The sequence below is a fragment of the Somniosus microcephalus genome, chromosome 4 (genome assembly GCF_052327205.1).
Source record: "Somniosus microcephalus isolate GS21.2 chromosome 4, FLI_Smic_1.0, whole genome shotgun sequence".
NCBI classification, from domain to species: domain Eukaryota; kingdom Metazoa; phylum Chordata; class Chondrichthyes; order Squaliformes; family Somniosidae; genus Somniosus; species Somniosus microcephalus.
In genome coordinates, this window is record NC_140990.1 from 150,460,421 (window position 1) to 150,477,603 (window position 17,183).

The 17,183-nt window shown below is 47.3% G+C and overlaps 1 protein-coding gene across 1 annotated transcript; it reads left to right on the plus strand.

Moving 5' to 3' along the window:
- The first annotated feature begins 1,307 nt into the window (after positions 1-1,307).
- LOC147119918 (uncharacterized) lies at positions 1,308-15,228 on the plus strand. The gene is given in 4 exon segments (XM_085984180.1): positions 1,308-1,368; positions 3,179-3,729; positions 6,969-8,096; positions 8,098-15,228. Coding segments are annotated over 4 exon segments (1,863 nt in total). The 3' UTR covers positions 8,221-15,228.
- Positions 15,229-17,183: the final 1,955 nt, after the last annotated feature.

The window sequence follows — 17,183 nt, forward strand, 5'->3', positions numbered from 1 at the left end:
GATTTGTGAAACTTGAGTCTTTCTGCTATCAGCAGCGGTGTGGGGTTTAAATGTTCCTTTAGTATCGTTACTTTGTCTTCAAAACTCTTTTCCATTGGCTTCGTTGGGGTTACTAGATTTTGTAATAAACCATACGTCTTTGCACCCATAAAATTTAACAATACCGACGCTTTCTTGTCATCTGACACCTCATTTGCCTTGCAGTACACCTCTATTCGTTCGACATATGTAGTCCAATCTTCGACTTCATTGTCAAATGCGGTGATACTGCCACTCTTCGGCATTGTGGGTGTGGTTTAAAATGGCATCTCCCAATGGCTTAAAATGGCATCTCCCGCGCTTTCCTTCCTCCCCCGCTGCTGCCAACGCCGCTCTCGGCGGTCCTCGTGGCAATGGCGGCACCCTGTAGGTTTTGCATGCTTCTCCTGCACTGCTGCCAACGCCGCTCTTGTTGGTCCTCATGGCAATGACGGCACCTCGTGGGTTTCTGTGTGTCTCTCTCTCCCTCTGTCCGACGCCGCTCGGCCCCTGAATACCGGCTGCACCCTGTGCGCTCTGCCCCCTCTCTCTCTCCCCCATCGACGCTGCTCGGCCCTTTGCTGTGCCGCTCGGTCGGGCTCTAGCCCGCCGCTGTCCGGGAAGGGTCTGCGCACTACCTGTTGCCAGCCCGTTTCGCTGGACCACCTTGACTAGAAAGCCAAGCCTGGCTCTCGACAGCCTCCCCCGCAATTCTCGAGTCTCTGCTGGATGACTGGGCGGTTGCCCGTGGTCGACGCCCGAGTCTCTGGCCTTGACCTCCAATCCACTGATCTCCAGGAACGAATCCCCGGGAGGTGATGCAGAGTTGCAGGTAGGTTCGAACTTGCCTTGTCGCCAATGTTGCGTCCATGTATAATGAGACACAGACTGCGGAGAGCGGTACAACAGGTGTTTACTCAATGTGGCTCACACTGCAACTGATCTGTACCGATTACTACTCAGTGCTATATACAGGTGTGGTCACTGCCGGTTCTACAGTATACATGAGCTGTACAAAGTAGTTTCCCCCCTTAAAGGTATATACATTACAATATTTCTTTCTCAATATTCTATTCTCACCCTCCCCCTTCCACTTTAAAATGCTCTGCACTACTGACCAGGAAGGTACCAAGTTCAATCCTTGGTCTGGGCTGTTAGTTGATCTCTGACAAGGCAGCAGTTCAGGGGCTATAATTATCCTCAGTACCACTGGGCTAACTAAGAGTACGAATCAGCCACTGCTCCTGCTTTTGATGGAGATCCAGTGACATCAACTGTGAAGTGTATGGATGTCAATTGAGGGCAGGATTGGACTGCTGTCACTGCTGACACTCACTGAGTCGGCTGACGGTAAGGCTCTAGAATCATAGAATCCTAGACTTGTTAGAGCACAGCAGGAGGCCCATCAAGCCCGTGCCGACTCTCTGCAAGAACACTTTAGCTAGTCCCACTCCCCCTGCCCTTTCCTCGTAGCCCTGCCAACATTTTTCCTTCAGGTACTTATCCAATTCCCTTTTGAAAGCCACAGTTGAATCTGCCCCCACAGCCCTTTCAGGCAGTGAATTCCAGATCCTAACCACTTGCTGCATAAAAAAGTTTTTCCTCATGTCATCTTTGGTTCATCTGCCAATCACCTTAAATCTCTGTCCTCTGGTTCTCGACCCTTCCGCCAATGGGAACAGCTTCTCTCTATCTACTCTGTCTAGACCCCTCATGATGTTGAACATCTCTATCAAATCTCCACTCAACCTTCTCTGCTCCAAGGAGAACAACCCCAGCTTCTCTAGCCTATCCATGTAACTGAAGTCCCTCATCCAAGATTTTTTCTGGAACAAATCTTTTCATCACCCTCTCGAAGGCCTTCACATCCTTCCTAAATTGTGGTGCCCAGAATTGGAGACAATACACCAATTGAGCTCATAAATGTATAAGAAATAAGAGCAGGAGTAGGTCACACGGCCCCTCGAGCCTGCTCCGCCATTCAATAAGATCATGGCTGATCATCGACCTCAACTCCACTTTCCTGCCTATTCTTCATATCCCTTGATTCCCCTAGAGTCCAAAAACCTACCTATCTCAGCCTTGAATATACTCAAAGACTCAGCATTCACAGCCCCCTGGGGCAGAGAATTCCAAAGATTCACAACCCTCTGAGTGAAGAAATTCCTCCCCATCTCAGTCTTAAATGGCCGACCCCTTATCCTGAGACTATGCCTCCTAGTTCTAGACACTCCAGCCAGGGGAAACTATCTCTTAGCATCTACCCTGTCAATCCCCTTCAGAATCTTGTATGTTTCAATGAGATCATCTCTCATTCTTCTAAACTCCAGAGAGGTCGAACCAGTGTTTTATAAAAGTTCATCACAACTTCCTTGCTTTTGTACTCTATGCCTCTATTTATTAAGCTCAGGACCCCATATGCTTTTTTAACCACTTTCTCAACCTGCGCTGCCACCTTCAATGATTTGTGCACATAAACCCCTAGGTCTCTCTCTTCAGGCACCCCTCTTTAGAATTGTACCCTTTAGTTTATATTACCTCTCCTCGTTCTTCCTACCAAAATGTAGAGTTAACTAATTGCAGATACAGTTCCTTCTGGAGAGAAGGGGAGACACAAAATCCAAGATGATGTAATGAATGTTGTTTAAAGACAGTAAGGATGGAGGGAGAATGTGTAGAATGGGGAATTTACAGCTTAGGCAGGACATTAGGGAAAAGGATGTTGTATAGAAAATAGATTTGTCTGTTCTGAAGTTATATCCTGTTGTAAACACCACTTGAGGGTATTAGAAGGGGAGGATCTGCAGATGGAAACTGAATCCAAACATTGCGTCAAGATCTGACAGATTCACCGGATTATCAGGACCTGAATATCATCGGCCTTTGGATATAGAAGGAAAAAGCACCAATCACAGCGGGGAGAAACAGGGCAAGTGTTCTGTGCCTGGATCCACTTTTAACAAATTGTCTAGTCTGTGAGACTCGTGCGCCCACCTGAATCAACAGTGTAAATGTGGGGAATGTGGGAACGGATTCAGTTGCCTGTCTGAGGTGCAAACTCATCGAATCAGTCACACCGGGGAGAGGCCGTTCACCAGCTGAGTGTGGAAAGAGAGTCACTTGCTTATCTCATCTATTCCCACCCTAACATACTCGTAAGGGGGAGAATCCATTCACTGCTCTGTATGTGGAAAGGGATTCAATCGACCATCCCATTTACTGACACACCAGCACAGTCACACCGGAGTGAGACCGTTTAGATGCTTCACGTGTGGGAAGGGATTCACTCGAAGGTCTCAACTGTTGACACTCCAGAGTGTCCACATTGAGAACAGTTGCTGTAAATACTCTGACTGTGAGAAAAGCTTTCAACCTTCAAAGCAGCTGATGTACGATCAGCGCATTGATACTGGAGAGAGGCTGTTTCAATATCCTGTGTGCGGGGAGAAATTCACCCCATCTGCTGAGACTCCAGTGAGTTCACATGTGACTGCAGGGGTTTGGATTCTGTTATTAATCACATCCAGGACTGAACCATGGCAGAATGCCCGTGCACTTGGGTTTCTGTGTGAATTATTGATGAATTTTCTCACAATGGGGTCACAGAAACTCATTCTCCATTCACTATTTGGGCTTTCAATGGCGGGGTTGTTCCCCAGAATGCTCTGCGGGGGAGAATGCCGATTCACACAGGAGGAGCCTATTGCGCAGGCGCAGTGTACAGCATAATTTAGAGCATGCGCAGTGTCATTGTGATTTTGGGACGGCGAGTGCCACTCGCGGACAAAGGTTGCAGACGCGATTTACGCCGATTACGAATCAGCGGGGCGCAGGAAGGTAATGCACCCGACGGGTGGATTTCATAAACACCTGGTGTAGGCTGCAAGCCCTAAATGAGAACCTACAGGTTCTGCGGTTCCAGCTGGGAGGCTTTTTGCCAGGAACAGGCCCAGGTTACTGGTCGCCATCTTTGTAAAGGACAGCTGAAGGTTTGTGCGTCGTCATCTTGCTTTAACCTCTGAGAGCGCGTGTGCGGCCATCTTTGTAAAGGAACTACTAGTCGGGGCTTCATTGTCCCAGTGAGTGTAAAACTAAATCCAGCCAGAGTCAGCACCTTCAGAGGAGGAGAGGGAGGGGAACCAGTGAGTGTAGAACTGAACCCAGCCAGAGTCAGCACCTTCAGGGGAGGAGAGGGAGGGGAACCAGTGAGTGAACTGAACCCAGCCAGAGTCAGCACCTTCAGGGGAGGAGAGGGAAGGGAACCAGTGAGTGAACTGAACCCAGCCAGAGTCAGCACCTTCAGGGGAAGAGAGGGAAGGGAACCAGTGAGTGAAGTGAACCCAGCCAGAGTCAGCACCTTCAGGGGAAGAGAGGGAAGGGAACCAGTGAGTGAAGTGAACCCAGCCAGAGTCAGCACCTTCAGGGGAGGAGAGGGAGGGGAACCAGTGAGTGTAGAACTGAATCCAGCCAGAGTCAGCACCTTTATAGAGCCATGACGGCACAGAGGAGGCCATTCGGCCCATCGAGTCCGTGCCAGCTCTCTGGTACAGCAGTCCATTCAATCCCATTCCCCTGCTCTATCCCTGTAGCCCTGCAAGTTTATTTCCCTCAAATGCCTATCCAGTCTCCCCTTGAAAACATTAAGTGTCTCCACTCCCACCACTTCCGTTGGCAGCGAGTTCCAGGTCCTCACCACTCACTGCGTAAAGGTGTTTTTCCTCACATCCTCCTGTATCTCTTGCCCAAAACCAAAATCTGTGTCCCCTCGTCCTTGTACCATCAACTAGTGGGAAGAGCCTTTCCCCGTCTAGCCTATCCAAACATATCATAATCTTGTTCACCTCTATCAAATCACCTCTCAACCTCCTTTGTTCGAATGAAAACAATCAGAAACATTCTGGTAAATCTCCTCTGCACCCTCTCAAAGGCCTTCACATCCTTCCGAAAGTGTGGTGACCAGATGCAATACTCCAGTTGTGGGCTAACCAGCACTTTATAAAGGTTCAGCATAACTTCTCTACTTTTGTACTCAATACCTCTATTTATGAAGCCCACGATCCCATATGCTTTGTTAACCATTCTCTCAGTATGTCTTGCCACCTTCAGGGACCTAAGCACATTAAGTGTATATTGCCTCTCCCTGTTCCTTCTGCCAAAATGCATCACCTCACACTTCTCTGTATTAAATTCCATCTGCCACTTGTCTGCCCATTCTGCTAGCCTTTCTATGTTCTGTTGCAGTCGATTGATATCATCATCACTGTTTGCCACAGCACCAAGTTTGATGTCATCGGCAAATTTTGAAATTCTGCTCTGTATTCCAATATCCAAGTCATTATATATATATATATCAAAAAAAGCAGTGGCCCCAGCACTGACCCTTGGGGAACACCACTGTCCACCATCCTTTAGTCTGAAAAACAGCCATTTACCACAACTCGCTGTTTCCTGCTCTTAAGCCAATTCCTTATCCAAGCTGCCACTGACCCACCTATTCCTTGAGCCTCAATTTTGTTAACCAGCCTTCTATGTGGTACTTTGTCAAACGCCTTCCTGAAATCCATGTAGACAACATCCATTGCATCCCTTCATCAATCCTCTCTGTTACTTCATCAAAAAATTAAATTAGATTAGTCAAATACAATCTGCCTTTTACAAACCCATGTTGGCTTTCCTTAATTAGCTTAAACCTCTCCAAATGCCCGTTAATTTTTTTCCTCGATTATTGTTTCTAAAACTTTACCTAACACTGATGTTAAACTGACTGGCCTGTAGTTACTTGGATTTTCCTTATCCTCTTTCTTGAACAATGGTGTCACATTTGCCACTTTCCAATCCTCAGGCACCTCCCCCACATGTAGGGAAGATTGGAAAATTATGGCAAGCCCTTCTGCTATCTCCTTCCCCAATTCCTTTTGCAACCAGGGATGCAAGCCATCTGATAGTTGATTCAAACTCTCCACACTTCGGAATTCTCACCATCTCTCCTGAAGGTGCTGGTAAAAGCAAAGCATATGGTTAACATCCCACACAATTGCAACAGAAGAGCCCCAGAGCTGGGCTCCCCTGTACAGTCCCAGGGTTGGAATGCCCATGTACAGTCCTAGGATAGGAATCCCCGTGTGGAGTCCCAGGGTTGAAATCCCCGTGTGGAGTCCCAGGGTTGGAATCCCCGTGTGGAGTCCCAGGGTTGGAATCCCCGTGTGGAGTCCCAGGGTTGGAATCCCCGTGTGGAGTCCCAGGGTTGGAATCCCCGTGTGGAGTCCCAGGGTTGGAATCCCCGTGTGGAGTCCCAGGGTTGGAATCCCCGTGTGGAGTCCCAGGGTTGGAATCCCCGTGTGGAGTCCCAGGGTTGGAATCCCCGTGTGGAGTCCCAGGGTTGGAATCCCCGTGTGGAGTCCCAGGGTTGGAACCCTCAGCAACACCGAGTGCGGGTCTCGGGTCCCGAGTCAGAGCCACCGGGCCCGGGGCAACACCGAGTAGGAATGGCGATATATGCCCAAATCAGGATAGTGTGTGACTTGGAGGGGAACTGGGAGGTGATGGTGTTCCCACGCACCTGCTGCCCTTGTCCTTTTAGGTGGTGGAGGTCGCGTGTTTGGGAGGATCTGTCAAAGTTCCGGTTGAGTTGCAGATGTAAAAAGTCACTCTCCTTCACCCCTCCCCCTCCTACCTTGCTCTCTCTCCTCCCATAGAGGCCAGAGTCTTGTGTCAGCCCAGACCGGGTGGCGGGTTCCCTTCCCTGAAGGACATTAGTGAACCAGTTGGGTTTTTACGACAATCCGGCGGCTTTCATGGTCACTTTTTTTCTAGTGCTGGCCCCACAAATTCTCAGATTGATTCAGCTCAATTTCACAACCTGCCTTTGTGTTTTTGTGAGTTTTCTCTCACCCTCCCTTTTTCCTGTTTTAAATTAATTTTGCAGGGTGTTAGAAGGGGAGGATTTGTAGACGGGAAGCTCAACCCAAACATTACTTCAAGATCTGACAGAGTCACTTGATTCATCAGGACCTCTGAACATGGAAGCAGAAAGCACCGTTCAGAGCGGGGAGAAACCGTACACGTGTTCTGTGTGTGGACGAGGCTTCAGCCGATCCTCTGGCCTGTCGAGACACAAGCACAGTCAAACTGGGGAGAGGCCGTTCACCTGCACCGAGTGTGGGAAGGGATTCACTCATTCATCCACCATGCTGACACACCAGCGAGTTCACACTGGGGAGAGACCTTTTAAATGCCCGGACTGCGGGAAGTGCTATAAAAGTTCCGGGGAACTGACGTGTCATCAACATGTTCACACTGACGAGAGACTGTTCAGGTGCTCTCACTGTGGGACTGGGTTCAGGCGATCATCTCACCTCACTGTACACCAGCGCACTCATACTGGAGAGAGGCCGTTCACCTGCTCTGAGTGTGGGAAGGGATTCACTCGTTCATCCAGCCTGCTGATACACCAGCGAGTTCACACCGGGGAGAGGCCGTTCACTTGCTCCAAGTGTGGGAAGGGATTCACGTGTTCATCCAGCCTGCTGAAACACCAGCGAGTTCACACTGGGGTGAGACCGTTCACCTGCTCCGAGTGTGGGAAGGGATTCACTCAGTCATCCACCCTGCTGACACACCAGCGAGTTCACACTGGAGAGAGACCGTTCACCTGCTCCGAGTGTGGGAAGGGATTCACTCAGTCATCCGACTTGGTGAAACACCAGCGAGTTCACACTGGGGAGAGGCCGTTCACCTGCTCTGAGTGTGGGAAGGGATTCACGTGTTCATCCCACCTGCTTATACACCAGCGAGTTCACACTGGGGAGAGACCGTTCACCTGCTCTGAGTGTGGGAAGGGATTCAGGTGTTCATCCCACCTGCTGACACACCAGCGAGTTCACACTGGGGAGAGACCGTTCACCTGCTCTGAGTGTGGGAAGGGATTCACATGTTCATCCCACCTGCTGACACACCAGCGAGTTCACACTGGGGAGAGACCGTTCACCTGCTCTGAGTGTGGGAAGGGATTCACTCAGTCATCCGACTTGGTGAAACACCAGCGAGTTCACACTGGGGAGAGACCGTTCACCTGCTCTTGAGTGTGGGAAGGGATTCACGTGTTCATCCCACTTGCTGAGATACCAGGTGTCAAACTGCGATCTGTTCCTGACTGAAAGTGAAACGGCAGCGTTAAGTTTCCAGTCTAAAAATGACTGTTAATTATTCTATGAAGGTTTAATGTGTTCGTAGAATCATAGGATGGTTACAGCACAGAATGTGCCCATTTGGCCCATTAAGCCCGTGCCGGCTCTCTGCAAGAACTCTTCAGCTAGTCCCACTCCCCCACCCTTCCCTCGTAGCCCTGCAAATTTTTGTCCTTCAGGTTCTCATCCAATTCCCTTTTGAAAGCCACGATTGAATCTGCCTCCACCACCCTTCCAGGCAGTGCATTCCCGATCCTAACCACTCACTGCATAAAAAGTTTTTCCCCATGTCATCTTTGGTTCTTCTGCCAATCACCTTAAATCTGTGTCCTCTGGTTCTCGACCCTTCCGCCAATAGGAACAGTTCCGCCAACAGTTTCTTTCTATCTACTCTGTCCAGATCCCTCATGATTTTGAACACCTCTATCAAATCTACTCTCAACCTTCTCTGCTCTAAGGAGAACAACCCCAGCTTCTCCACTCTATCCACGTAACTGAAGTCCCTCATCCCTGGAACCATTCTTGTAAATGGTTCCAGGGCAGCACGGTGGCATAGTGGTTAGCACTGTTGCCTCACAGCGCCAGGGACCCGGGTTCGAATCCGGCCTCGGGTGACTGTCTGTGTGGAGTTTGCACATTCTCCCCGTGTTTGCGTGGGTTTCCTCCGGGTGCTCCGGTTTCCTCCCACAGTCCAAAGATGTGCGGGTTAGGTTGATTGGCTATGATAAAATTGACCCTTAGTGTTAGGAGGATTAAATACGTGGGGTTACGGGGATCGGGTGGGATATGTGTCGGTGCAGGCTCGATGGGCCGAAATGGCCTCTATCTGCACTGTGAGGTTTCTGTGATTTCTGTGATAAATCTTTTCCACACCCTCTCTAAACCTTCACATCCTTCCTAAAGTGCGGTGCCCAGAAATGGACACAATATTGCAGTTGTGGCCGAACTAGTGTTTTATAAAGGTTCATCATAACTTCCTTGCTTTTGAACTCTATGCCTCTACTTATAAAGCCCAGGATCCTGTAAGCTTTTTTAACCGCTTTCTCAACCTGACCTGCCACCTTCAACGATTTGTGCACATAAACCCCCAGGTCTCTCTGTTCATGCACCCCCTTTAGGATTCTACCCTTTAGTTTATATTGCCTCTCCTCATTCTTCCTACCAAAATGTATCACTTCGCATTTTTCTGTGTTAAATTTCATCTGCCACGTGTCCGCCCATTCCACCAGCTTGTCTATGTCCTCTTGAAGTCTGTCACTATCCTCCTGACTGTTCCCTACACTTCCAAGTTTTGTGTCATCAGCAAATTTCAAAATTGTGCTCTGTACACCCATGTCCAAGTCATTAATATATATCAAGAAAAGCAGTGGTCCTAGAACCGACCACTGGAGAACACCACTGCATAACTTCCTCCAGTCCGAAAAACAACTGTTCACCACTACTCTCCCTTTCCTGTCACTTAGCCAATTTCCTATCCATGCTGCCACTGTTCCTTTTATTCCATGGGCTTCAAATTTGCTGGCAAGCCTATTATGTGGCACTTTATCAAACGCCTTTTGGAAGTCCATGTACACCACATCAACCACATTACCCTCATCAACTGTTTCTGTTACCTCTCAATCATGTTAGTTAAACACGATTTGCCTAATTTTGTCCCGGATTATCGTTTTTAAAAGATTCCCCACCATCGAGGTTAAACTGACTGGCCTGTAGTTACTGGGTTTATCCTTACACTCTTTTTTGAATAATGGTGTAACATTTGCAATTCTCCAGTCCTCTGGCACCACCCCCGTATCCAAGGAGGATTGGAATATTATGGCCAGTACCTCTGCAATTTTCACCCTTACCTTCTTCAGCATCCTGGGATGCATCCCATCTGGTCCTGGTGACTTATCTACTTTAAGTACAGCCAGCCTTTCTAGTACCTGCTCTTTATCAATTTTTCTCCCATCCAGTATCTCAACTACCTCCTCTTTCACTGTGATTTTGGCAGCATCTTCTTCCTTGGTAAAGACAGATGCAAAGTACTCATTTAGTACCTCAGCCATGTCATCTGCCTCCATGCATAGGTCTCCTTCTGGTCTCTAATCGGCCCCATCCCTCCTTTTACTACCCGTTTATTATTTATACGCTATAGAAGACTTTAGGATTGCCTTTTATGTTAGCTGCCAGTCCATTCTCATACTCTCTCTTTGCCCCTCTTATTTCCTTTATCACTTCCCCTTTGAACGTTCTATATTCAGCCTGGTTCTCACTTGTATTCTCAACCTGACATCTGTCATACTCCCCCTTTTTCTGCTTCATCTTACTCCCTATGGCTTTCGTCATCCAAGGAGCTCTGGCTTTGGTTGTCCTACCTTTTCCCCTCGTGTGACTGTACCTGAACCATCTCCTCTTTAAAGGCAGTCCTCTGTCCCTGCACAATCTTTAAAACTATGCCATTAAGTGTATATTGCCTCTCCCTGTTCCCTCTGCCAAAATGCATCACCTCACACTTCTCTGTATTAAATTCCATCTGCCACTTGTCTGCCCATTCTGCTAGTCTTTCTATGTCCTGTTGCAGTCGATTGGTACCCCCCCCGAGTTTGGTGTCATCGGCAAATTTAGAAATTCTACTTTGTATTCCAATATCCAGGTCATTGATATATATCAAAAAAGCAGTGGCCCCAGCACAGACCCTTGGGGAACACCACTGTCTACCATACTCCAGTCTGAAAAACCACCATTTGCCACAACTCGTTGTTTTTTGTCCTTAAGCCAATTCCTTATCCAAGCTGCCGCTGACCCACCTATTCCATGAGCCTCCATTTTGTTAACCAGCCTTCTATGTGGTACTTTGTCAAACGCCTTCCTAACATCCATGTAGACAACATCCTTTGCATTCCCTTCATCAATCCTCCCTGTAACTTCATCTAAAAATTCAATTAGATTAGTCAAACACGATCTGCCTTTTACTAATCCGTGTTGGCTCTCCTTAATTAGCTTAAACCTCTCCAAGTGCCCGTTATATCCAGGAATATTTAGGACCCAATCCTGCCCTTTTTTGAGCCAGGTCTCCATTATCGCCAGGACATCATATTTCCATGTGGCTATCTGCACCTGCAGCTCACCAACTTTATTTACCATGCTTCGTGCGTTTACACATATGCACTGTAAACCTATCTTAGACCTTCTTGTATTCTCTCTTAGTCTGATTCCATCTACTGGAAACGTTTTCTTTATCCGGCGCGGACGGGACCGACGTGGTGCCGGTACATCAAAAATTCCGGATAACCGAACGCTATAGTAAAAGATACGGAGAGCTGCCAGCTCCGTATAAAGCAACAAACCCTGTTGCTTAGCAACAAGTTCAGAACAATGGCCACAAGTTGCAAGCGTCTCTGTAGCTTAGCAACAGCTGCAGCCACACCCTTGCACAGCAACAGATGGAGGAACGCAAGTCAATATGAAGTAAAACCTACTCCTGAATTTTGCCGGTTAACCGAGATTTCCGGTTATTTAGGTGCCGGTAAATCGAAAGTTTCCTGTATTACCTTACTCTGTCTTACTATAATGCTATCTGTCTCTCCCAATCCTTTGTTTCTCCTTCCTAATGCTACATCCTGGTGCCCATCCCCCTGCCAAATTAATTTAAACCCTCCCCAACAGCACTAACTTTTCGACTCTCCAGCCAGGGGGGGGAAAAACCTCTCAATCCCCCCTCAGATGTTTCAATGAGATCACCTCTCATTCTTCTAAATTCCAGAGAGTATAGGCCCAATCTACTCAATTTCTCTTCATAGGACAAGCCTTTCATCCCAGGGATCAATCTAGTGAACCTTCGTTGCACCGCCTCTAAAGCATGTATGTCCTTCCTCAGATAAGGCGACTAAAGCTCCAGGTGTGGTCTCACCAAGGCCCTGTACAATTGTAGCAAGACTTCCTCACTCTGGTACTCCAGCCCCCTTGCAATAAAGGCCAACATGCCATTTGCCTTCCTAATTGCTTGCTGTACCTTCATGCTAACTTTGTGTTTCCTGTACGAGGACACCTAAATCTCTCTGAACTCCAACATTTAATAGTTTCTCACCGTATAAAGATATTCTGTTTTTCTATAGTTCCTACCAAAGTGAATAACCTCACGTTTCCCCACATTATACTGCATCTGCCACCTTATTGCCCACTCACTTAATCTGTCCATATCCCTTTGCAGACTTTGTGTCCTCCTCACAGCTTACTGTCCCACCTAGCTTTGTATCATCAGCAAACTTGGATACATTGCACTCGGTCCCTTTATCAAAGTCATTGATATCGATTGTAAATAGCTGAGGCCCAAGCACTGATCCTTGCAGCACCCCACCAGTTACAGCCTGCCAAATGGAAAATGACCCATTTATCCCCACTCCCTGTTTTCTGCCCGTTAACCAATCCTCTATCCATGCTCATACATTACCCACAACCCCATGAGCCCATATCTTGCGTAGCAACCTTTTATGTGGCACCTTATCGAATGCCTTTTGGAAATCCAAATATACTACATCCACTAGTTCCCCTTTATCTATCCTGCTAGTAACATCCTCAAAAAACTCTAATAAATTTGTTAAACACGATTTACCTTATAAAACCATGTTGACTCTGCCTAATCATGTTATTATTTTCTCAGTGTCCTGTTACCACTTCCTTAACAGTGGATTCCAGCATTTTCCCTATAACTGATGTCAGGTTAACTGGCCTGTTTTCTCTCTCCCTCCTTTCTTGAATAGCAGTGTTACATTTGCTACCTTCCAATCCGCTGGGACTGTTCTAGAGTCTGGGGAATTTTGGAAGATCACAACCAATGCATCCACTATCTCTGCAGCCACCTCTTTTAGAACCCTCGGATGTAGGCCGTCAGGTCATTGGGATTTGTCGGATTTTAGTCCCATTAGTTTCTCAAGTACTTTTTCTCTACTGATATTAATTACTTTTAGTTCCTCACTCTTATTAGCCCCTTGGTTCCCCACTATTTTGGATCTGCTTTTTGTGTCTACTATGAAGACAGATATACAATATTTGTTTAAAATCTCTGCCATTTTCTTGTTCTCCAATATAATTTCTCTTGTCTCAGCCTCTAAGGGACCAATGCTTACTTTTGTTTCTCTCTTCCTTTTTACTTACTTGCAGAAGCACTTACAATCTGTTTTCATATTTCTTGCTAGTTTACTCTCATTCTATTTTCACATACTTGAAGAGGACTAATTTGCAATGATATGGGAAAAAGCTGGAGTGTGGGACTACACGGGATAGGAGCAGGAGTAGGCCATACGTCCCCTTGATCCTGCTCCACCATTCAATAAGATCATGGCTGATCATAGAACTCAACACCACTTTCCCACCCGCTCTGCATATCCCTTGATTCCCTTAATATCCAAAAATCTATTGATCTCAGCCATGAATATACTCAACGACTGAGCATCCACGGCCTTCTGGGGTAGAGAATTCCAAAGATTCACAATCCTCTCATCTCAGTCCTAAATGACCTACCCTTATCCTGAGACTATGCTCCCTAGTTCTAGACTCTCCAGCCAGGGGAAACATCCTCTCAGCATCTACCCTGTCAAAAAAACCTCTCACTATCCCCTCAGAATCTTATGTTTCAATGAGATCACCTCTCATTCTTCTAAGCTCCAGAGATTATAGGCCCAATCTACTCAATCTCTCATCATAGGACAAGCCTCTCATCCCAGGAATCAACCTAGTCAACCTTCGTTGCACCCTCCCTAAGGCCTGTATATCCTTCCTTAGGTACAGAGACCAAAACTGTCCACAGAACTCCAGGTGTGGTCTCACCAAAGCCCTATAGAATTGTAGTAAGGGTTCCTCACTCTTGTACTCCAGCCCCCTTGCAATAAATGCCATTTGCCTTCCTAATTGCTTGCTGTACCTGCATGCTAACTCTCTGATTTGTGTACGAGGAAACCCAAATCCCTCTGAACCATAACATTTAATAATTTCTCACCATTTAAAAAATATTCTGTTTTTCTATTCTTCCTACCAAAGTGAATGACCTCACATTTCTCCACATTATACTCCATCTGCCACCTTCTTGCCCACTCACTTAACCTGTCTATATCCCTTTGCAGCCTCTTTGTGTCCTGCTGGTGGGTGGCTGCTCATTATCCTCGGTGTGATTTAATCCCCTTTCTCACTGAATACTGCGGACAGACAGGCTCACCTTGGGAACGGAATGGTCAGTGTGACATCACTTTCCAAACAAGCGCCCACAAGACAATGGGTTATCAATAAATGTTAAAGGGATTCAATGCTCTGAAGTTACATTTTAAATACAGGAAATAAAATGCTGATCAATAATGGCTGAAGATAATGATTTCTCTCTGTGTGGAATGTGCTTGCGCACATTAAGAATAATGCGCTTTGTACACACACAGCAAACACTTTGTGAGGCTCTTTTCAGTTGTTGCTCTGAACCCGCTGAGAGCTGGTGCACCCGGTGGGCATTAGGACCCTGAGGCTGCCCATCCGGCGGTGCTGTGAAGCCACGGTTCCAGGCTCTGTCTCACCCAATCAGTGGGTCCCGCCAAAGCTCAATAGAAAATACTGCAGCAAAAACAATCCTGACCATTCACAAACTGGGAGCAATCGGCACCGCACAACACAAGTGTGAATTGTTAAACTTTAACAGAGTTTGTCACTAATTAGTGCAAAGTGCAGGGCACTATTGCTCACCTTCAGTCCTGTTCCTCAATCCCAGCTCATCTCTGGAGGATTGTTACAAAGTTCACCCCGTCCTTTCAACACAGATATTACCCACATAATCCCACATCAATTAGACATTGCACACAGCTTCTGACAGTTATTAATAAGACTAGACCAATGCTTCAAACCATTAAATAAATAAATCATCCCATCTCATCCCGGTGGATAAAACCTCAGACAGTTCCTTAGTAAGGATTCCTCTGGTTCCTCACCATATATTTGTCAGGATACTGAAACCCAGCTTCCTCACAGTCCACTCCTGGAGGCCCCACTCCCTGAGCCTACAACCTTCAGCAGGGCCAGTGGTCCCAGAGTAACTGTCGGGATTGCACCCCGTGGATTTTTAATTTTTTTTTATTCATTGATGGGATGTGGGCGTCGCTGGCTAGGCCTGCATTTAGTGCCCATCCCTAATTGCCCTTGAGAAGATGGTGGTCATAGAGTTAGAGTCATAGAGTTTTACAGCACAGAAAGAGGCCCTTCGGCCCATCGTGTCTGCGCCGCCCATCCATCCCTGTCCAGTCTAATCCCATTTTCCAGCATTTGGTCCATAGCCTTGTATGCAATGGCATTCCAAGTGCTCATCCAAATGCTTCTTGAATGTTGTGAGGGTTCCTGCCTCTACCACCGTTTTGGGCATTGAGTTCCACATTCCAACCACCCTCTGGGTGAAAAAGTTCCTCCTCAAATCCCCTCTAAATCTCCTGCCCCTTACCCTGAATCTATGCCCCCTTGTTATTGACCCCCCTACTAAGGGGAAAAGTTCCTCTTTGTCTACCCTATCTATGCCCCTCATCATTTTGTATACCTCAATCAGGTCCCCCCTCAGCCTTCTTTGCTCCAAGGAAAACAACCCCAGCCTGTTTAGTCTTTCTTCATAGCTGAGGCGCTCCATCCCAGGTAACATCCTGGTGAATCTTCTCTGCACCCTCTCCAAAGCAATCACATCCTTCCTATAGTGAGGCGACCAGAACTGCACACAGTACTCCAGCTGTGGCCTCACCAGCGTTTTGTACAGCTCCATCATAACCTCCCTGCTCTTATATTCTATGCCTCGGCTAATGAAGGCAAGTATCCCATATGCCTTTTTAACCACCTTATCTACCTGTTCCGCTGCCTTCAGGGATCTATGTACATGTACACCAAGGTCCCTCTGACCCTCTGTACTTCCTAGGGTCCTACCACTCATTGTGTATTCCCTTGCCTTATTTGTCCGTCCAAAATGCATCACCTCGCACTTTTCAGGGTTAAATTCCATTTGCCACTTTTCCGCCCATCTGACCAACCCGTTTATATCGTCCTGTAGCCTGAGGCTTTCCTCCTCGCAATTGACCACCCCACCAATTTTCGTGTCATCTGCGAACTTGCTGATCATACCTTCTGCATTCTCATCCAAATCATTTATGTAGATCATAAACAACAAGGGACCCAGCACCGATCCCTGAGGTACCCCACTGGACACAGGCTTCCAGTCACAAAAGCAACCTTCGACCATCACCCTCTGCCTCCTGCCACTCAGCCAGTTTAGGATCCAACGCGCCAAGGCACCCTGGATCCCATGGGCTCTTACCTTGACCAGTCTCCTATGCGGGACTTTGTCAAAGGCTTTACTGAAGTCCATGTAAACCACATCCACAGCATTTCCCTCATCCACCCCCCTAGTCACCCCCTCGAAAAATTCAATCAGATTTGTCAGACATGATTTACCCTTGACAAAGCCATGCTGACTATCCCCGATTAATCCTTGCCTCGCCAAGTGGAGACTAATTTTGTCCCTCAGAATTTTTTCCAATAATTTCCCTACCACAGATGTTAGGCTCACTGGCCTGTAATTCCCTGGTTTATCCCTGCTACCCTTCTTGTATAATGGTACTACATTAGCTGTTCTCCAGTCCTCTGGTACATCCCCTGTGGCCAGAGAGGTTCTGAAAATTTGTGTCAGAGCCCCTGCAATCTCCTCCTTTGCCTCCCACAGCAGCCTGGGATACATCTCGTCTGGGCCTGGGGATTTATCCACTTTTTGGCCTGCTAAAACCACTAGCACCTCCTCCCTCTCGATGCTAATATGGTCAAGTATGTCACAGTCCCCTTGCCCGATTTCTATGTCTGCATCGTCTTTCTCCATAGTGAACACAGATGCAAAAAATTCATTTAAAACCCCACCTACATCATCTGGCTCTACACACAGATTGCCACTTTGGTCCCTAATGGGCCCTACCCTTTCCCTGGTTATCCTCTTGCCCT